The following is a 23,823-nucleotide window of genomic DNA, read 5'->3' on the forward strand; positions in this document are numbered from 1 at the left end:
AAACCCCAGCTTACACCACCATTGACTCCATGAATCCAACTTCACTGTCCTACCACAAAATTTTTCTTGATGCGGTATCATATTGTATCGGTTAATACTGAAGCATTCCTCATCATCATAACGCCCACTCTATGTTCAGACTCTAGTTTGAGCACTCACCTCATGGACTATGACATTGAAATTGCGAAGAGCATGAAGAACTTGGATATGTCCTTAATCTTGAGCTCTCATTCTCTTCCCACATATTTCAACTCTGCAGGATTTCTCAAACCTATAATTTCCCTACGCTATGATGACTTTGTATTTAACATTACAGTTCCATCCAATTGTTGGCACTTAATGGACAATACACTGACAAAGTACACGTAATAACAGGATTTATTTGACATCATGAAAATAAGAAAAACCTCCTGTTTGAGACCATTTTCTCTTCCATTGAGACAGTACTGAAGGTAGACGTAACTTTTTTTTAATCTGGTGATCTCTTTGAGGCATCACATCTCGTTGAAGGGATACCTGACAATATATGTTCCTGCATCAGAGTTACTCTTTGCTAACATGAATTAGTATGACAGGTAAAACAGAAAAATCATGAAGCCTAGTAAGTATAATGCGCACAAATAATGACCTTTAGAACTAGGTGAGAGCCCATTGAGACCAGATGTCTTGTTTTCAAGGGAGACCCCGTACATATGTCAAGGTCAAGCAGCCATCATGGCCGAAGCCACTGGTGCCACCTCACCTAGCCCTTCCTTTCTTCCTTTTGCTACATTCCATAGTGCGCAAAGTTCATACTATGCCTTAAGGGCCTGCACTTACAGTATTCCACATCTGGCTTACGTCGTACCCTTGATTGCTGACCTTTGGGTGTCACTTCAATATCTGTCTTCTAACCTTCCCTCCCCCATTCTGCACGCTGGTCTCACCAATCACACCCGTCTTTGTAAATTATTTCCAACGAAGGTTGAAGTAATAAATGCATTCTGTCCATCTGTAACACGAGGTCACACTAATTCTCATGAAGATGATCCGATATAAATTGAATTAAAGTTCAATCGTAAAGTAGTGTTGCTGATAGGAACTTACTACATTTAAAACTAAACGAATTGATCAAAGGGTTGCCCAAAAATCATCTCAGACGATCGCTATCACCTGGCTCAGAAGATGATCCGATATGAATTCAATTTAAGTTCAAGCGAAAAGTAGCGTTGCTGATAGGAACTTACTCCATTTAAAGCTGAACGAATTCATCAAAGGTTTGCCCTAAAATAATCTCAGACGATCGTTATCATCTGGCTGAGAAGATAACGCAATTTATCATCAGAATTAGCCTTCATCAATCCACTGCTTGGGCGAAGGCCTCCCCATGCCACCACACATCCTCCAAGGTGCTGCAATATAACAATCCTTCGAGTACCTGAACGCGAGCTCCATCTCCATGCTGGACGCACTCTCAACCGCACCCCCTCCCTTGGATGCCACTCGGTGTTTATTCTCATCCCCCCTGCCCAAGCCCACTTACTTTTATTAACAGTCCGGATTATGGATTTAAATTGTTTATGTTCTCTAATCCATGCGTTCCTATTCCTGTCTCTCATTGCAATTCCAAAGGCGAACCTGTCCTTACTTCTTTGTGCCCTTTTGAGTTTTCATTCCAGTTCCTTTTTTAATGACAATGTTTTAAATCTATATGTATGCCTGTTGAACCTATAACTTATACGTTGCAGCAATTATCATGCAGTAATTAAACAAAATAATGTGTAACCTCGGACAAACGCATGTTGGAAAGTGTAATAGAACCCATGCGTGTGCATTATTTTCTGTACTCCTTCTGATTACATTGACAGCACCTTCTTGCCACGGTCTGTTCTGAAATTTCCAAGTTGCTTACCCTACACTTCTATAGAGTATTCTAAAGGCCAGGGAGGGGCCAGGAGCATAAAATGACTTAAATTACGTTCCCTTTAGCTCATTCCTATTTAAATCACTGTAAATGAAGGCAAACAATTTGTTAATGCTACGTTGGTAGCGGTGCTCAGGCACAAGAAGGGCTAATTGCCCGAAACGTCACCAATTATGTATATTTTCTTTTAAGGCAGTGAGTGTTGTTGACGAGTGTACGTAGTTGTTGCAAATTAAGGCAGATTTTCACCGAAGGCGTTTTACATAACCAGCCACCGAAGTGCACATGTCTGGTGGCTGGTCGTCAAATTGCAAACAGGCAAAAAAAAAAGGTGACCTGAGTGAAAATCATGGGTTGACGTCCGGGGCGTGGTGCCAGAAAACAGCAGCAGCAGCAGCGGCGGCGGCGTTGAAGCAGCCTCCACGCCCCGGCGTCGAGGTGCCGCCCCATCCCAGTGAGAGGGAGGGGAGGAGGGGGGTCCGCTCGGCGACTGTTGTGAGCCGACTCCGAGCGCGTGCGGTTGGCTCCGCGCTGTTCGCTTCGCCCGTCTTGCGTGCCCCCTTGCGCGCCGTGTCCGCTGCCCGTGCGTTGTCTGTGGACGCTCGCGTCCTGTGCCACCTCCGTGCCACGCCAGGGGATTATGAAGCGCTCGTGACCAATGTATTCTTACCACGCTGCCCGTGCCGCGGATGGGTGTCGAGGCTGACCGCTCTGGGCTGACCAGCTGAGTTTCATCCCAGCGCCGGTTCCTTCTCAACCCCAACCCCAACACATCCTCTTACATCCCAACAACGGCCGGCTGCAAATATCCTATACCCGCTCCACGTACGGTGAGTGCGAGCGCGCGTGTGATTGAGCTCGTGTGTAAATGAGTGTGTGTGTGAATCCTGTGTATGACAGTGAGTGCCATTGAGAGTATGTGTGTGTACATGAGTGTGTGTGTGTGTGATTGCGTGTATCTGAATGAGTGTTAGTGTGTGCGCTCTAGTGATAAGAGTGTGCATGAGTGTTTGTGTGTGTGTGAATGAGTGCGTTAATGTGATTGCGTGATATAGTATGAGTGTGTGTGTGTAAATGAGTGTGCGAGTGAGTGTGTGAGAGTGTGAGTGTGTGTAATTGAGTCTGTGAATGTGTCATTCATTGTGTCTATGTGTCAGTCTCGTTAGTGTGTGTGTGTGACTGGAGTATGTGTCAGTGCGAGTGTGTCATTGAGCGTCAGTGTGTGCGCATCTCAGTCCGTGACCTCCTGCCAGCGGTGCCTTCGACACTTCACGTGGCCTCAAAGTGCACCTAGCCTGGCACAAGCGCCGTGGTGACGTCACTTTGTGGCGAACGGCGGTTGTTAATAAAGAATTCAAGCTTTCGTGACTGCATAAATTACTCATTGGTTGTTGTGTGCGTGAAAGTGTTGTGTGCGTGAAAGTGTCAGTGCGTGTGTGATTGTGTGTCTTAGTCTGTGTACGAGTGCGTAATATTTAATGTAAGTCGCGTCTAAATCAGCGGTGGTGCAATGATTAGCACAATGCACCACGAACCCGACCCCACCCGAGTTCGATTCCTGGAATGACATTCGCGTTAAGTGTTTTGGAATTTGTCCTTAGCCTCCCCGAGGTGGACTCAGCCTTAAATGAGTAATTGTACATACATGTCAGCACTGGGGAGACAAAGGCGGTCGGGGGTGGTTTAGTCACACAAGCCCCAACGTGTGGCCCGAAGTCTAGAACTTATTTTTTTTAATTAACTATTGTAACCGTGCTGTCTATAATGAATGGCCAGAGTAATTTGGAATTCCCACGACTGGAGGAACACCTTGTACAGCATTTCCCTGTAGGTTGTATGTACATACGCTATATCCCATACAGTCCTGTATATATGTCATTTGGAATAATGCATGTGGCAAAAGTGCCGGATTACAGTTATGATAGGTGTACAGTTATACTGTATGTGTATGGGTGTAGGTATCGGTGTACCTGTGTGTACAGGTATACTCATACTTGAACAGGTGTACTATCTATGTACAGGTGTACATGTATACCTGCGTGGATACAGGTGTATCAATCGACATACAGGTGTACAATATGTGCAGAGGCACACCTGTAGGTATAGAGGTGTATAACAGTATATGTGTCCAGGTGTCGCCATAGGTCTGTGTGCACGTGTACCTGTGTTGGTGCATGTATACCTATGGGTGTACAGTCGTGTATATGTACAGGTATACATCTAGGTGTACCAGGCATGCGCTCACCGTTACACTTCCGAAACAGGATACGCACCGTCCTGGCTCAATATAGCCTGCACAGGTGTAACGTCGCAACACTCATTTACCTTCAAACACAAACAGGAAAGAAACCTTTGTGATGGATACACAAGTGCACATACACGTTCAAAATGACACGTAGCAGAATTTCTCCACGTGTATCAACTGTAAGCTACTAATGGCGTACATGTATTGCTAAAGTGGGCATTGGAGAACAGATGACATCGCGTCTGCCACTTGAAGGGTCTAATTAGTAGGTGACTGGAGTGTGTCTATTATGTGGTCTTCATGGTGTCATCGGTGGCCCTTGTGGGAAAGAAGTGGGTGAGGTTAATGCTATAGTAAAAAGTAAATGGTTGGCACATCTGACCACCGTTCGTGGTATGTCAAGTTTCAGCGGTATTGCACAGTCACCCATGTATTTTGTATGCAAGACCATCTCTATGTGTTCATTTTCCCGGTACGTCCTTGAGTGTGGGAAAATGTTTGCGCGAGTGGTACTGTTCGTGATCACTGCGCTGAATTACAGTGCTGCTGAGCCGCCAGCCCCCTGGGTTAGCGTGCACGGTTACACCGACGCTGCCCAGATAAGTGCACGCGATTAATACTGCATGGGGGACCCGCTACCTTCCAATTAAATTAGGGGCCGTCCATAAATGACGTCACGCGATTTTGGACGATTTTTGACCCCCCCCCCTCCCCGTCGTCACACGGCGTCACAAAAAGTCAGACCCCCCTCAAATATGACGTCACAAAGCTCTGCCCCCCCCCCAAATAAAAAAAACATGCTTCACATCGCTTTAAACTATTGTCATTGTAGTGCGTATTTAATGTGGCGCTGCACTCTGATGTTGTAGGAGAAAACATTTATTTAAAAAGTCGATTTAATTAAGTAGAACGTGTTGTCTATATTTGTTTGAAGTTGCGCATTTTGATGTGACGTCACATTTCTCAAACCCCCCCCCAGGTGCGTGACGTCATTTATGGACGGCCCCTTAGTCAATTTTTTTTTATTGATACGCAATGTATCGCTTCATTGCTCACAGTCATACTGTATTCGCGTTTTTGGCACGCGGAAAGAGCTGGACCTTGGCCATTAGTACATTGATTAATAAAATAAGTGAAGTTATCACATTTTTGTGCAATGTGGGGGCCATAAAGGTGTGCAATGCGTCATTAACATGCGTCAACATAATCATCTCCATCTATCCACTGCATCATACGCTTGAAAACGAATGCACAGGAAAAGTACATTTTATGAAGTATACTTTGAAAAATATGAATGTATTTTATTATGGCTACGAGGTTGTATGTGTATGATATGCTAGTAGTGTGTGTGTGGGATGGGAGTATCACTATTGAGAGATTTGTGTTGAACACATTTTCCCCTGAGATGGCATATTTCAAGGGTTGGAAGAGTCAAATTGTACCTCTGCCAAGTAAAGTTATTATCAGAGGGGTTATTATCAGAATTCAGCATCGGGTGTAAAGCGTGCATTGAACACCCTGTGATTCCACTGCCAACATGAAAACAGAAATCATCCATAGTGCTCTCCCGAGCATATACAGCCCACCAATACTACAGAAAGTATGTACAGTACCCTTCGTGTATGGTTACCCCGCTAGCGGGTGGAGTCATACGATTAGGTGGGTGACTCACATTGGCCCAGTTATTAAGGAAATTGATCTCAAGATAGGTTTACCCAAAGCCAATAGATACGATGTGCTGTGGTCATTATTAACAGATTTCCTTCACAGCTTGGTTTTGTCTTTGAGCACGACATTTATCAGCTAAGCTGGTGAAATAGATTGTAGTTGGCTGCAGTCTTTACAAATAAGCTGCAAGTGACCCTACCTAAATTACTGTTAGACTTCACGGTAAGATCCATTACATTTTAACGTTACGTGCGGTTAATAGACTTTGCAAAACAATAAATGCTCTCCAGCAAGAGGCCATGTGAACGAACACGCGTGCAGAGAGCGCTGATTAGTATTGATTTCATCGCAAGATGACAAGGCACCCATATTTGGCTCCGTCTTTTTGGCATCTTCTCGTGGAAATCGAGAAAATGCCAGCACGCTGGGGCAGCCAACAATCCCCCAAGGTGGCCTCTGCCCAAAACATTTTGTACCGCCACTGTGCATTACCTGACATTACAGTATTTAACGTGCTAAGCAGTTACTATACAAATATCGTTTATTTATTTTCAAAAACATTGTTTTGAAATGCTGCGCTATGGTTGAAGCGGTATTACAGCCCTCTGAGTAGCAACACATTGCTCGTTTGCCTGTGATATGACAAAAAAATACTTTTAGCCAGTAAAATAGTTTGGACCAAGAGTTTCGACATACACAGGGATGTATTTAGTCAAAGCACAGGAAGTGAAATGGAATCTTTAGCTTTTTATTATTTGTGTAATGGTGCTACTCCTTCAAGTCTTGGCAGGAATTTCTCACAGGCTTGTGTGTTTGACAGCTTGTTGTTGGAGTTTCTCGTGTCCACCCGCCTGAGTTACTTTGCAAGGCAAAGTAATAGTTGCAGGAAGTATGATAATGACATGTGGGTTGGAGTGCTTGACTCTTGTGCTCTGAGCAAGAATGCGGCATTTGGTCGGCAGGAACACATCCTCAAGAGCAGTTCACTGATTGTGGTGTACTTCTGCTGCTATCCATTGTGTGATGACACTACAAGTGGCCCTACGCAGGGCTAATTTAGTTCGATTTAGTGACTAAAATATTCGTAAACAACAATTTTTTTGTGTTAGTAAATAATGGATGCGTGTGGACGAAAATCATAAAGACTGACAATGGCTATGACTACCCACCACAGACCAACGCAAGAATGACTAAGATGAGAATAAACCAACTATCGTGAATGAAGACGTACACTAAAGACACTTTAATAACGTCAGTAGAGACTGCAGTGCACATGTACTGTCTATAATAATATTTGTCGAGTTTCCTGATTGGCTGACAAGTTAATATTGGGGTAGCGAGGGAGGGTACATTGCATGATCTTCACACCAATGTTTAACAGCTACAATTTTTCACTGCTCGAGTTGACGAGACTATGAGAAAGACTGCATGAAATCAACAGCCCAAGTAAGACTTATTCTTGATTCTTTCGGTAAAGTCACGTAGAAGGGAAACAATAAAATAAAATAAAAAATATATATTGTTTCCCTTCTACGTGACTTTACCGAAAGAACCAAGAATATGAATCCCTGCAGTCACGAAAGCTTTAAATCAAAATTCAAGTCAGACTTGTCTAAAATTTCACAGGCCATCGTTGACCAGCCTAAGGCTGGCGAAAATAAAAATGCTGACTTAATTAAGGCCGGCCCCATAGATGCTCAAGCAGGTTAATGCTGGTGTAATGCTATCATGATGGAGCCTTGCCGTGATGTCGAGCCACTGATGACCATACCTTCTTTCTAAGGTCACTTGTCTTATTGATCTGTTAATGGTGTTAATGGTGTCGGTTCTTTGTGAATGTATGTTGAACTTCTTTCGCACCGTACATAGTCAACCATGCTCATCGAAGGTGCGGAGTTCTCCAGTGTGGATCTGGGCTCGGCACTGTTCAAATGACATTAATTTGGATTGTATGAACTTTGTAAGTGAGCTATCAGTAGCGTTTTAATTATGCATCTATTGATCAATTTATATTGACTCTTAAGGCTCGGGATAGATGCATGACTTTTGTAAGAATGGATATTTACATATGTTTTATGTAATGAGTTCATGTGATCCCTTCATGTGCTTACATGGAATAATTTATTTACATCAATTCAACATACGCATATTTCGACTGTGGATTTTACTCAGACACCTGAGCAAAAATTGGGTAAATGTTCCATCCTGAAATTGTGCAATGAGCACATGCATTGTTCAGAGGGGAAACTCAGTCTGCTGCGGCCTCCTCCCATACAAAGACAAATATCCCTCGTACAACCTTAACAGACCTTGGGGCAAGTGCTGTTCGCGATCTCCCATATATTCACTCATTCAGTCGCGCACGTACATGTGGACTTCATTTAAAATCATTCCTCCCACACATCTGAATGCACATCCAGAGATGTGTGTGGCTTCAGCTATGCCTAATGAAACACATCTTTGTAATGACACACAAGGGTGGTCAAAACAAACGCCGTTGTGAACGGAATATAACATTTAAGCAGTGTCAAACTCAACACAATTTTTTTAAAATATAAAACCTGAGATATTAATACCTTCATATGATTCATATGTAATCATGGCTAAAGCTGGGATTTCAAAATAAGCCTGCATTGGGGTTGGTATGACCTTTATTTAAAACATTTAACTTTTTAAATAATTCCTCACTTCATGTGCTAGAGGGGCACACACACATACGCGCGCACGCACGCATTTACGCGCTCACACGCATGCACACACATACACATTTCTGGTGCTTGTTTAGAACCATAAATTGCTTTTGCGTGAAGATCAAGTGACCTGGCATCTTGCCCGGCGTCGCCCGGGTGTGCTCACCAGCTTCAATGTGGACGCTGTCTGTGCATAATAATTACTTACCTGCGAGGCTGCTGCCGCCACCAGCCAAGCTTGCCTGCTGGCGGTGAGCGTGTTTGGGATGCTTGCGTGGAGCCTTTAGCAGCTTGGCGATCGGCCCACACCACGCCCGTGTCACGGAAGCGAACGCTGCATAACAGCAGATGTAATTGTGAGATGCGCATTTCGGTATGTGACACTGGGCGCTTTGAAAAAAAGAGCTTCTCGTGATGATTCAGTGCTGAAGGAATCTCACGCTTGATCTGTGCTGTATTATATGGAAACAAACAAGTTTTTAATATGTCTGCTTGAAACGTAGTATGTATATTAGAAAACGACTGAGAAATGTGGTATTGGTCCAACTATAAATTAGCATATTTTTGTTGGTCATAACAAAGGAAAAGAGAGTCAAACGAACTCTGAACCAAACAACAAAACCTTAATAATGCTTCCAAATGAATCGTTTCTCTTAATTATTTCTTTTCATTTGTTTTATTGTCATTGCCTTTTTCTAAAACGTTATCCTGATGGTGCTATTGACATCGTATGATGATAAGAAGAAGAATTTATTTAGAGCTCTTAAAGAGCTGTCCACCATGCCCTTGTGTTGGAGAACAGTGAAGGAGATATCACAGAGCTGCTTCTCCCGTCACTTTAAATTACTTCTTATCCGGTGAACAAACCGGGAGTCAACACTCTCTCGTCTGCCATGCTAAACATATAAATGTTTGGCACTTGCCAGTCACACCAAGACGGCGTTTTAAGTCTCACGGCTGGAATGTAGCCATATTAAATGCAAAACCAAACATGATGCAGTCATTGGTGACTAGGCTGAGACCATCAACTCACTATACTTGAGCACCTGGTTTATTCATTAATGGTTGTCCAAATTCAAATTTAGGTCGGTATTCTGACCTGACCACCTGCAATTGGACCATTAAACATTTTTTTAAGCTAATATGATATATTTACTCTATGTTTAAATCTTTAATCTCAGTTGTTTCATAATAAAGTTTATAACATTGTCAAATATTGCAACATTTCTATTGAGGAAACAAAACAAGTTGAACGTTTTTATATTTTGGGATTAGTATTACATTTCTTTCCTTGTTTTGACTGACACAAAAAAATACCCTAAATGTGTTTTGACCAATAACGCATTCCTCGGCCTTGCACGCCACACAGTTCAACATTGCCACATAACAACCAACACCTGGACCCAATAACACCAACAAACCCCGCGATGAGGCTAAATGCATATCGAGGGGCCATTTGCTCATTGATGGAATATAGCTGTTGTGTTTCCTACCGCTGCATGGTTATGTTTTATTCAAATTAATATATTGGAATTGAAAATGTACATATTTTTGTCAATCCACTGCTGGATGAGGGGCTCCTCATATCATGCGAGTCACGGGTTTATTTTACCATACTTCGCCATGCCGATTAGTACAGGTTGGTGAACGTGGGAAACAGGAATGTGGCACTACAGAAATACAGTACAATAATACTTCTGAATTTTCTCCCTGTGCGGCCCACAGCATAGGGCCACATCCTATAACACCTGTTATGCACAATTGTCATCCACCCAAGCAAGCACTATCCAGGCTCAACCCTGTTTAGCTTCTGAGGTCTGCGCAGATGGGATGGGATGCATTCCAGACAGGGGCGGAGCCAGGATTTTGACTTTGGGGGGGCTGACTTCAATATTCTGAGATATCCAGTATTTGTTTTCCAATGGGCGCCACAAATGTATAAAACAAATTGGATTGGATTTGAACGCGGAGTTTATTAATAGGTCGGAGCCGATGATGCGGCTAATAAGTTCGAAAGGCTGCCGCTCAAGCAGCCTGCAGGGCAGCACAAGGTGGCAGCCAGCATTTTGCAGCAGCTGGATATCCGGTTATCCCAATTACCGACTTTCCCAAAATTTCAGGGGGGCTCAGCACCCCCCCCCCCCCAGCCCCCCCTGTGGCTCCGCCCCTGATTCCAGATCACTTGGTCATTCGCAACAAATAGTGTGGTCCGTGAAATATAGCCAGAACCAAGAATCTTAGGATCAACACTTCTGTGGCCCTGTACTTGGGGAAGTTTTAAAGAAATTGTGCTGAAGCTTTTCTTTTCTAATATTGATATAATTTGGGGAAGGAAACCTGGTGTCAAGAGTCAGAGCTACGCACTTCATCCCACAATGGGGGGTGGGGGGGAGGGGATTGAGAAGCGCTCCATCTTTAATTTTCATCTCCCCAGCTCATTCTCCTGATGCTGGCGCAAGTTTTAAACACCAATGGACAGGGTACGAAAGTTCTAAAATAATGTTTTAAAACATGTAATCCGCTGTGCTTTTATATGTTTCATTGTTCAAAAACGAGCCCCACTATGTCCTGTCCAAGTGTTTCCTCGAGTGCTCCTCAGAGCTGTCGCCAAAAAAAGGTGAGTTCAGAAGAATGTGCACCGGAGAACAAACGTGTATTTAAGCATCAGCAGCTTTACAGGGCGTCTTGGTATATATTTATTTTAGACCAGCAAAGCATTCATATGTTTTGCATTTTTTTTTGCCAGGCTTCAACATGGGTGTCAATGCAACCCTTAACGCAGAGAAAACGATACCTTTTCAAAGCAAACATGTTTGCGAGGGCAGTGCTACCACCTGCCTCAGGTGATTATTAATCACTTGTGACAGAGAACATTGTCTTTGAATTGATTGTCAAAAATGCACGAAGATCTGATGGTAGCACATAGCTTGATGCAATTACAGATTTGCCCTGGTAATGGCTGTGTGCCTTCATTATGATATCTACCATACAGTATATTGCTTTTCGATTTAAAGCTTTCGTGACTGCAAGGATTCATCTTCTTTGGTTCTTTTGGTAAAGTCACGTAGAATGAGAATAAAATAATAAATTGTTAAAATAAAATAACACAATAAAATTCTCACGACGTTTCGGCCACAACACAAGCGGCCTTCATTCTCATTCTACGTGACTTTACCGAAAGAACCAAAGAAGAGTATATTGCTTGTTATACTTAACCTTTTGGGATAGTTTAGAATTACAACTGTGTAAATACGAAAGAACAAGAATCCTTAAAAGGCAATGTATTTGATATCAGCTGTCTTGTTAATATGAGAAGTGTCATATGTATGTCGCTTACCATTCTGTTGGAAAAGCAGTCGAAAAAATGTGGATGGAAGGGTTTATTTTATTTTATTGTCCTGTGTGACAGTTGCAGGGATATCCCACGGTCTCTCGCTCACACGTCACCAGGAGCACACAGTCCCTTGCCCACTAATGGAAGTGCCCACACTTTACCCGACCTGTGTCGAAGGGCCACGCCAACCAAGCACCATTCGTGCTGCAAACACTCCCCAGGGATCAGTAAGAGCAATCTTCTTGTTGGCCACACGTGCGAGTTGGCTCACTCGAGCAGCAGTGTCTTAAAAACTAAAAGTGCCGCTGTAATCATCATCCCATGCTGGTTTTTCACTTACAGGGTGCATGCGGTGTTCAAATCTGGCGTGTGTGTGTGTCTGGCTCACCGTCATGAGTAGGGGGGTTACATTACAATCAGTGGAACTTGTAGAATGTAAATCAGAGAGGCTTTATGTAATTCTAGTGTGTATAGGCTTTATGTAAGCCATGTTGAAACACTGTTATGTAACTCGTTGTTAAAGCTTCAATGCAGAGAGAATGTTATTAACGTTGTACGGTGAGCCTAATGGGCATTGCAAGGGGGAATGTTTGAAAATAAAGCAGTTATTTTGACACGTGTGGGTTATTAATCACACTGCTCATACCTTGTGAGTGTGAACTATTTTGTACACGTGAGGTCCAGGGCCTGCTTACAACATTATTCATTAAAATATAAAAAATATATAACACACTGTGACTTACTTAGCTGCAGATTAGTGACCATCAGCATACAGATATGAACATGTTGCATTAAATCCAATTGACTATTAATATTCATCGATTCACTGCATCAGCATGGTTGGCTACGTAAGGTGCGAAATAAGTTCAAGATACATACATACAAACGCATGACATTAAAGGTAATACTCTGAAAATAAGGAAAACGCTTAAATTAGTTTTGACAATGCAATGTTGACGAATATCAATTGTGTGTGGGAGGCAACCTGTGAGCATGCTGTGTGAGCATGCTTTGTCCTCTGAGCATGCTGTAATGAGCATCCTGTGTAAGCATCGTGTGTCCTGTGAGCATCCTGTGTGAGCATGGTGTGTCCTGTGAGCATGGTGTGTCCTGTAAGCATCCTGTGTCCTGTGAGCATCGTGTGTCCTGTGAGCATCGTGTGTCCTGTGAGCATCGTGTGCCCTGTGAGCATCGTGTGTCCTGTGAGCATCCTGTGTAAGCATCGTGTGTCCTGTGAGCATCGTGTGTCCTGTGAGCATCCTGTGTCCTGTGAACATCGTGTGTCCTGTGAGCATCGTGTGTCCTGTGAGCATCGTGTGTCTTGTGAGCATCCTGTGTAAGCATCGTGTGTCCTGTGAGCATCCTGTGTGAGCATGGTGTGTCCTGTGAATATCGTGTGTCCTGTGAGCATCCTGTGTGAGCATGGTGTGTCCTGTGAATATCGTGTGTCCTGTGAACATCGTGTGTCCTGTGAACATCGTGTGTCCTGTGAACATCGTGTGTCCTGTGAGCATCCTGTGTGAGCATGGTGTGTCCTGTGAACATCGTGTGTCCTGTGAACATCGTGTGTCCTGTGAGCATCCTGTGTGAGCATGGTGTGTCCTGTGAACATCGTGTGTCCTGTGAGCATGGTGTGTCCTGTGAACATCGTGTGTCCTGTGAACATAGTGTGTCCTGTGAACATCGTGTGTCCTGTGAGCATCGTGTGTCCTGTGAGCATGCTGCGTCTAGGGGCTGACAGCCTTGGTGAAGTTGGCTGTCTCCCCTCACCCTGAAGTTGTTTGGTCTCCCTTGTCCTTCAGCCATGGTATTGTTTCACCTGCTCGTCAGAGGTGTGGCCAAATGTCCCCTCGACCCAGGGACAGCTGGGTGGAGTCTCAGCTGCTTTTCCTTCTCTTATTTTGTTTCCTGCCACTTTGCGTGGCAGGCGTGTGGCGTGCCCACTCTAGCATCCGGTCTCAAACCACCTAACGATCCGGGAGGTGACATAAGCCTGCAAGACATGCCTCGCGTTACGAATAAAACAATGCCTTCATGTTTAGCGCCCCTTTGATATTGGAGTCATTTTGCTGTCCCTGTACGCTCGCGTCAGAGTAATTGCCTCTTCGATGAAATGGGCTGCTAAAAAAACGAAGTATTATTTGTTCAATTCCATAGGGAAACTTCGAAATGAATTCAGTGTTCGGTTGCGTTCATGATCATTGCTGCTTAGGACAGTACGAAGTGAATGTAATAATGACTACTCTTCATTCATTGGTCATTCCAGGATGTCAGATGTAATGGAAACTAAGTACTGTACCGTCGTGAAGAATAAATGCGAATCTGTTGATCCTTTTAAAATTGTGTCACGAAAGGGGCACATAATGCTTCGCTGTTTGAAGTTGTTTAACTTTGATCCCGCAAATGTCTAAATCCTATCAACAAATGTTATCGTCCAATAACGAGTTTCATCGAGAGCCATTTGCCAATAAACACTACTTTCTATAGGAGTAGAAGCTTGCACATAAACGTGCATTCTACAGATATGTTGCATCAAGGGACTGATTATGATGATGCACGGTATAGAGGGCATCTTATTTGCACATGCCAGGTGGCAAGCAGGAATTGTTTGCCTGTTAGATGTGGATCACAGCCAGGCTGTCTGCGTGCAATCACACAGTCACTCAAAACCACACGCGCTTGCCTTCCACGAAATGCGTCTGCTATTGATTTTCCTTACAAAGAACCCGAGGCACGTGGGTCTGGTTTTTTTTTCTGGTCTCCTTATATCTCGTCCTGGTCCCAACCGCTAAGGGGCTTGGTCCCTCTCGCGAGCATTTTAGCCGCAACTGCCACCACCACTCGACTGCTCGCGCTCGCTGTGAGCGGGTTTTTTTTGGTTAATGCCGCGCCGTTTGTGTGTGGCAGTGGCGTTGCGCCTTGGCGTGGCCGTTCCCTGGCAGCCTTTGTGGCTAAGCGATGACACATGACAGCTGCTCGCTCGTGAAGCACTACGGTGGCCCGTGGCCATGAACCAGAATCAGCCGGGCCTTTGTTCGGGACTCGTCTTGTGGCCCGACTTTGAAGTAAACAGCATTTGGCAAATACGTGAAGACATCCGTAGCACGCTGTGCCAATGGTGCAACGCTGGTCGTGCTGCGATCATCACATTTTCTGTGAGCTTTGTCATTATTTGTATATGTTTGCGGTGATGCTCACAAAAAAGGTCTTGCAGCAGTCGGTGGCCATGTGTCCGCGTACGTTCGGGTTAACGGGGTCTGGGGATCGTTACCCGCGCCACCATTCAAATGTGTGGCCAATTTAGCAGGGAGACATCTGCTCTTGGACATAGTGTACAGTATTTCAGAAGAACTTAGCTCGAACTGCATTGTGAAGCCCTCTTAATTATTTAGGCTCATCCAATACAAGCTTTTGTGAGAAACGGTGGCACGTGTGTATAAACAGCAGAACTCCCCCCCCCCCACACACGCCCATGCATTTTTCATCAGATAAAAGTGATAAGAATTTTAGCATGAGCGTAAGCTCTTTTTCTAGGACATCAAACAAAATGTTGCTATGCACCTGCTGTCTCACCGAAGTTCAGACGGGAATTGTGTAACGGAGGAGTCGGAAACCCCATTTGGGACTCAATCAAATCAAACAACGAGGCATCGTGAAGCAACGCGATTAGTTCATATGTATTGGAGTTTGGTCTCGGTGCATCTGAATCTATTAAAACCCTGCATGATCACAAACACGCACAAACACATGCCGGCCCACGTGCTAGCAGCCTCTTGTCAGCATCCTCCTAACAGCAGCCACCTCCTGCCAGTTGAATGACCTGGCTTTGTCATTGACGATACTGATTATGAACGGGTACAAATTAGGGACAAGGCGATTGTAGCAAGCTTTACTATGATGGTGACGACTACCCCTGCAGAATAAGTTTGTGCTGAGGATGGCGGTGATGGTGAGGGCTGTGTCGTGTGGTGTGCCGGCAGAGTGACAACGCACGTGACGCCATGGAGAAGGTGAGCACCTCATTCCTGGACGACATGGTAGGCGTCGGGGACATGGTCCTGCTAGACCCCCTCACCGAGGACTCCTTCATTGAGAACCTGCGCAAGCGATTCCAGCACAACCAAGTCTACGTGAGTCTCGCTGCTCATGTCACGCCGCATCCTGTCAGGTCACACCGCCACCGCCGTCATCAACTCTTCCCCACCGCACCATACGCAGTCTTAACACGGGGCCACCGCACCACGCCCAGCATTAACACTGAACTACCGCACCACACCCAGCATTAACACTGAACTACCGCACCACACCCAGCATTAACACTGAACCACCGCACCACACCCAGCATTAACACTGAACTACCGCACCACGCCCAGCATTAACACTGAACCACCGCACCACGCCCAGCATTAACACTGAACCACCGCACTACACCCAGCATTAACACTGAACCACCACACCACGCCCAGCATTAACACTGAACCACCGCACACACCTACCATTAACACTGAACCACCGCACCACACCCAGCATTAACACTGAACTACCGCACCACGCCCAGCATTAACACTGAACCACCGCACCACGCCCAGCATTAACACTGAACCACCGCACCACGCCCAGCATTAACACTGAACCACCGCACCACACCTACCATTAACACTGAACCACCGCACCACACCCAGCATTAACACTGAACCACCGCACCACACCCAGCATTAACACTGAACCACCGCACCACACCCAGCATTAACACTGAACCACCGCACTACACCCAGCATTAACACTGAACCACCGCACCACGCCCAGCATTAACACTGAACCACCGCACCACACCTACCATTAACACTGAACCACCGCACCACACCCAGCATTAACACTGAACCACCGCACTACACCCAGCATTAACACTGAACCACCGCACCACACCCAGCATTAACACTGAACCACCACACCACACCTACCATTAACACTGAACCACCGCACCACACCCAGCATTAACACTGAACCACCGCACCACACCCAGCATTAACACTGAACCACCGCACCACGCCCAGCATTAACACTGAACCACCGCACCACGCCCAGCATTAACACTGAACCACCGCACCACACCCAGCATTAACACTGAACCACCACACCACGCCCAGCATTAACACTGAACCACCGCACCACACCTACCATTAACACTGAACCACCGCACCACACCCAGCATTAACACTGAACCACCGCACTACACCTACCATTAACACTGAACCACCGCACCACACCCAGCATTAACACTGAACCACCACACCACACCTACCATTAACACTGAACCACCGCACCACACCCAGCATTAACACTGAACCACCGCACTACACCCAGCATTAACACTGAACCACCACACCACGCCCAGCATTAACACTGAACCACCGCACCACACCTACCATTAACACTGAACCACCGCACCACACCTACCATTAACACTGAACCACCACACCACACCCAGCATTAACACTGAACCACCACACCACACCCAGCATTAACACTGAACCACCGCACCACACCCAGCATTAACACTGAACCACCGCACCACGCCCAGCATTAACACTGAACCACCACACCACACCCAGCATTAACACTGAACCACCGCACCGCACCCAGCATTAACACTGCTGCACCTCCCCACACCATAGATTAACATGTATGCATGTTACTAGTCATACATTCATTGATCCAGATGCATTTTTATGCTAAAAAACATACGTCTAACCAGGTCTCAGAATGTCAGTGACAATTCGTGCAATGATTTGTATATCACATGCTAACGTATCATGAAGTAAATAAAAACAACAAAACAGACACAGGGCTGAATGTACAATGCAGACAATCCAGATAGTAGAAGACAACAAAATAATAGTTTCTTATTCAAATAATGGCACGGACTTGTGACAATTTCCTGAATTGCCACAGAACATTCAACCACGTGATCACATCACCTCAACAAGTGCTTCACAGGAGGACCCATGTGGAGCTGTTATTGTAGGTTCAATGCTTATACATAATTAAAAACATAATCTGTTAATTCAATAGCCTTTAAATAAAATGTTCTTTACATGTCTGGTACTATTTTGTTTGCAACAATATGACACGCTATGACAAAAAAAAAATACATATATAACCTTTCCTCGTGTTTGCAATGTGACCTTAGCATGGCTGTGCATTTTATTAGGTAAGGAACGTAAGTTACAAGTGTTAAAAAAAAACCTCATAATGTTCTGACAGTAATTCAATAAAAGCTGCAACATTCGGCACAGTGTAGAGCAGTGGCATTTCTCACAAAAAACAGCCCAAAAGGCCACGGCAGGAAGAGCGAGTCGCCCCCCCTGTTTGTTCTGGCGTGGTCGCTCCCATGGGCAGCTGTGCAGCTGAAGGGGCAGCCGTGCAGCTCGTAAAATAATCCTCCTGCGGGACCGAGCGATGAAACCGCAGCACTTGTTTTGGGTCCACATGGACAAGTGGGGAATTGCAGCAATGACGCCTTGTTGTGGCAGCCACAGTGAGGTGACCACTTATTTTATAGGTGGAATTATTAATTATTGCGTTTGCTTCACAGTGCCTCATCGCAGGCTAATTGCCATCACGTTTGAATCCACAACCGCCGAAACACATTTTGTGGATGCACATGCTTTGATATCTTGATGTAATTTACACATGCCTCGAGCTGAACGATAATATACATTTTGATTGAAAGCTTTCGTGATTGCAGGGATTCATATTTTTGATTCTTTCGGTAAAGTCACGTAGAAGGGAAACAATAAAATTATAAAAGTATAAAATGTAAAAAAAACGCCACTTTTTTCAAAATTTTCTTGTTGTGGTTTTCACACCTGATGATGATTGCTTGTGTTGCAGTCGAAACGTCGTGAGAATTTTATTGTTTTATATTTTTATTATTTGATTGTTTCCCTTCTACGTGACTTTACCGAAAGAACCAAGAATAATAATATACATATTCACATTTATTTCTTCAGCGTGATACTTCAGAGGCACTGTAACATGCCAATTTGCATATTCTTGGTTCTTTCGGTAAAGTCACGAAGATAAAAAAAGCAAAAAATCACGACGTTTCGATCGCAACACAAGCGGTCTTCATCAGGCGTGTAAAACAGCAGTACTTAAATATGTTTGTCCAAATTGAGTTGCTCGAACCAACTCACTTATGTCTTTATTCAAGTTTTAGCACATAACAGAGGCTGACTATATAGGGTGGTGGCGGGTTTAACGGCACATATATTTAGGTGATATTCCCCCCAAAAATAAACCCCCTTTACGGATAATATTGTTCGCAAAAGCCTACCTGTAGAACCAATTTTAGCACAAGTCGAGTTTACTGTGCACTCAACAGTAAAGTCGCAGTTAATCTTAGATGATGACCTTCACTGGGGGTGAAATCGTGGATCTTTTTTCCCTGCTCATACGGACATGGGAAGAGTTGATCGATGCCAATTGTGGCCATGCAACCCAAACTATGGACCATACAGTAAACACCACTGTATTCTGCACTCCCATTTATGGAGGTGGAATAGCAAAACTAAAAAAACTCTCTCCTGAAGCCCCTATCATGGCTAGCAGAGCACGACATTTATCTGTTGAACTTCATGTCATACGCAACAACAGAATTGAGGCTGTCGAGGTCCCGCAAGCTGTATGGTATTGGTTGTATGGTACTGGTTGCCACTGTTGGTGTCACAGGAGACCTTGGGTCCGATTTGAGTGTTGGCAGACACTCCCTTCTCTGGCAATTTTTTTTATGGGAACAAAACCAAAGAAATCTGTCAAATTTGTGGTAAGTAGACGTTGTGCTCACTTCCCGCCAGGTATTAGTAGACGCTGTCTTTCCACCAATGCGGTGCACCAGTCAGTCCGTTGATGTGGACATTTTATACATTAAGAAAAGTTCGATAACACTCATTGTTCGCACAGGTAAAACACACCACGTTTTGTTTATTCAACGTCACCATAACATGAATGCTTTTCTTTAGAGTTGTTAAAGATCACATCATTTCACCTCTGGTGGTGGGTAACAAGGGAGGGCATATGTGTAAACTGTTTCGGCACGTGGCTATGTCCAGGGGAGAGGGTCACAGAGGTCAAATGATGAGGATTCACGATGGCACGATGCCTTGTTGGATTTCCAGACATACATCGGGGGCGTGGTGATCTCCATGAACCCCTACAAGGCGCTGCCGATCTACACGTCCGAGAAGGTGGAGGAATACCGCAACCGCAACTTCTACGAGCTGAGCCCCCACATGTGAGTTTCACTGATGCTGTCCTCCGAGGGTTGTCGTTGTGGGTGTGACCATGCTCAGTAGTGAAGGTGGTGCAGTGCATTGTCACAGCACATCAATCCCCTTCCTCCTCATGGTGCTGGATGGGCAACGCTGTCGTGGGCAGTGCTGTGGGGGGAGGGCCAATTCCGATTGGCCTTTCCCCTCATGGCATTTGTGACCACCACAGCGGCCAGTGGACAGGTGCGAGGGGCTGATAACCCCTCCAAATTCAATTAATTACCGCTAAACCACGACTGAAAATTTTAATTAATAAGCTTGTGCCGGAGGCCCCGGGGGGACAGGCGTCTATGACGTCTCCTGGCCAAACCCCATTTGGCGGAACCAGGAGACTGAATCCTTACCCTCGGGGCTCCTCCAGAAACAACAAAAAAACACTATGTGTGGCCACGTGGAATGTTTGAACGCTCACTGTGGAGGAGAGGCTGCCACTCCTCTGTCGGGAGCTGGACCGGTACCGCCTGGATCTCTGTGGTATTCAGGAGGTCCGGTGGACTGGCTCTGGCTCCTGCCACCATGAGGGGTGGACAGTCCTGTACTTGGGGCAGGAGACTGCCAAACAACAGGGAGTGGCTCTTCTTCTGAACAAAAGAATGAAGGGGGCGTGGGAGCGTGGCGGTGATGTGTGGGAAGCTGTAAGCCCCAGGCTACTTTGGGCTCGCCTTCCTATCAACCAGAGGTGAGGAGTGGTGGTCGTAGTTGCTTATGCCCCCACTGAAGACGAACATCCATGGAGGGATGCAGGCAAGGCCGTTGAGTCTGATGCCTTTTATGACCTGTCACAGGTGCTAGCTTAAGTGGCCCCTCGGGATAGAGTCATCTTATTGGGTGACTTCAATGCCCGAGTTGGTCATGATGTTGGCACCTGGTCTGAAGTGATTGGAAGGCATGGGCCAGATCAGCTGAATAACAACGGCAGGAGGCTGCTAGATTTTTGTGCAGCCCATGGGCTTGTAATTACCAATACACTGTTCCGGCATCGGCGCATCCGCACAACATCATGGATGCATGCCAGGTCCAAGCAAGAATATCTGCTGGACTACATAGTGATGGAACAGCAGATGCGGGCCCATGTCCTTGACACCAGGACCTACCGTGGAGTTGATCTGCCCACTGACCATCGAATTGTCATCTGTAAGATGCGCCTGCCTTTCTTCCACTCCAGTGGTGGGTGTACACCCAGGACCCCATTCAAACCCTTAGTGGCATAGTCTCAGCTAGCTGATGAAAGTTGCAAGTGAGAATTTAATCATCGCTTGCGGCTGGGGTTGGCATTGTCCCCCACTCCTCCTGATATCGCGGAGAAATGGGCAAGGTTTAGGACTGTGGCTCATGCAGCTGCAATGGCTGCTTTGGGTACACGGTCCAGACCTCCCCAGAGACCCTGGCTGACAGAGGAGGTGTTCAAGCTAGCTGAGAAAAAGCGACAGGCCCACTCTCATCGGCTACAGCATCCCACGTCGGAGAATGAGGAGGCTTACCACAGCCTTCGCTCGGAGGTTTGGAGAGCCGTAAGGCGCTGCAAGGATGGGTGGTGGTCGCGGGTTGCTGAGGAGATGGAGTCTGCCTCAATGGCCCGCGATCACAAATAGCTCTTTAATTCCATAAAAAAGTAACCTGCAGCACCACACCTATTACCATTATTAGGGGAAAGAACGGTGATCCAATCTCCGACCCCAGGAACAGGTTTGCAGATTTGCTGAGGATTTCTGTGAGGTCCTGGGGGAGGGAACATCACTCAGCCTGGATAACAACGTGAGACAAAGTGGGGATGACCCTGGCGAGGCTGCGGTGCCTCAAATATTGGAAGAAGTCACACCCTGTGAGTGGCTGGCTGAGGTGCCATCTGTTGAGGAAGTACTGAAGGCGATCCAGAGTTTGAGACGAGGAAAGGCACTGGGCAGAGATGATCTCCCAAGTGAAATGCTGAGGGAGGGTGGCGTTTGTGCAGAGACTGCCCTACATGACATCATAACAACAGTCTGGACCACTGGACGGGTTCCGCAGGACTGGAAGGATGCCCTGATGGTCCCCCACTTCAAGCCCCGCCTATTTCCACCCCAGCCTCACTTCTTCTCCCCCTAGTGCTCACGCAGCCCCCCCTCCCCCTGCTCCACCCCCCCTCTCTCTCTCCCCTCTTGCCCCTCCCCCCTTTCTTACCTATATAACATCTTGCCATGGCAGCTCTCTCGCCTAATTCAGCATTTTCTTGCCATGGTTGTTCCACCTGATGAAGATTGCTTGTGTTGCGACCGAAACGTCGTGATTTGTTTTATTTTATTTGATTTCTACCTACGTGACTTCACCGAAAGAACCATCAGAGCTGCTCACTCAGAGGAGGCGCTGCTGCTGAACCTGGAGCTTGCAAACTAAGAGGTGGGGCCTTAGCATCAGCCCCACCAAAACTAAGCACCTGCCTGGGTATTTTGTACCATCGAATACTCCACCCCCACAACTCCCAATTGGTGATGGGGCAGTTGTGGAGAGAGTGGAGAGTTTCCCATACCTGGGCAGTGTGCTCATGACCGGCTCCGGTTTAACAGCAGAGGTCTCACTCCGAATCAGTCGAGCGGCATTATCTTTTAATCGGTTACCTAACGCTGTGTGGAAGCTACCTGATCTGTCGCTCCACACTAAGCTTCAGGTCTTCTCGGCCACAGTCATTTCCTCCCTTCTCTACGCTTGCGAAACGTGGATCCCACTAATGGAACATCTTCGCCGATTAGATACATTTAGGCTGGCCTACCTACGACCATCCTAGGCTTAACCAGGCTGGATTGTGTGAGCTCCTCCGGCAGGCATGGCTGCGTTGGCTGGGCCATGTAGCCCGCATGCCTAAACAGCTTTTGTTCGGCCGGATCGAGGGGGCCAAACGGGCGCGGCACGGGCTAGAGAAGAGATGGAGTGATGTGATACAGGAGGATGTGGAGCTGAGTGGACTTGCCGATGACTGGTACCAGCGGTGTCAAAATCGGCCTCTGTGGAGGAGGCTTGTGAAGGACGCTACTGGGCAGTTGGAGGCGGTCGCCCTCCAACAACAACGGAGGGCGGAGGAGCGACGCTCACAACAACGAGCGGAGCGCCGGGTGGCTAAACCACAGCAAGTTGGTACAGTAGGGGGCACAGGTGGTGTATCAGCCAGTCGTCTCAGTCAGTCGACCTGTGGCATCTGGGTCTGCCCTGTGACCTCCTGCCAGCGGGCGTTCGACACTTCACGTGGCCTCAAGGTGCACATAGCCTGGCACAAGCGTCGTGGTGACGTCACCATCACTTAGTGGCGAATGGCGGTTGTTGTTATTGTCACAGCGTCTGGGCCGTGGTTACCCAGCCCTCGGTGCCTATGGGATCAGCGTTAGTAAACATTTGTATTTATTTCACTTATCATATAAATCATCATTAGCACCAGCGCCGACAGTAACCTGGGTCAATCCACTGCTGGATGAAAGCCTACCATCCTGTCATGTAATAATTAACTGAGCACCTGTAAACGAGATGATATTAATGCTGAATCTGAATACTCTTCTGTTGCTTTGGATTTTTTGGTGATTGTAATTGTGAGTAGAGTATTTCTGGATAAAGTCGATTGTTTGGAAAAAAAACCCAAGCACACGAAGAAATAACACTCAACTCTGTACGAAAGTACTTCAGCA

The 23,823-nt window shown here is 46.1% G+C and overlaps 1 protein-coding gene across 1 annotated transcript in view; it reads left to right on the forward strand.

The window, feature by feature from the left end:
• The first annotated feature begins 2,313 nt into the window (after nucleotides 1-2,313).
• MYO1B (myosin IB) overlaps nucleotides 2,314-23,823 on the forward strand; it is a 73,403-nt gene continuing 51,893 nt past the window's right edge. The window contains exons 1-3 of the mRNA XM_032946255.2: nucleotides 2,314-2,733; nucleotides 15,821-15,970; nucleotides 20,021-20,136. Of these exons, the coding sequence (XP_032802146.2) occupies nucleotides 15,842-15,970; nucleotides 20,021-20,136 (245 nt within the window). The 5' untranslated portion in view covers nucleotides 2,314-2,733; nucleotides 15,821-15,841. The remainder of the gene's footprint in view (nucleotides 2,734-15,820; nucleotides 15,971-20,020; nucleotides 20,137-23,823) is intronic.

The sequence above is a fragment of the Petromyzon marinus genome, chromosome 4 (assembly GCF_048934315.1).
Source record: "Petromyzon marinus isolate PM22_M1 ecotype Great Lakes invasive population chromosome 4, UKy_Petmar_22M1.pri1.0, whole genome shotgun sequence".
Lineage (NCBI taxonomy): Eukaryota > Metazoa > Chordata > Hyperoartia > Petromyzontiformes > Petromyzontidae > Petromyzon > Petromyzon marinus.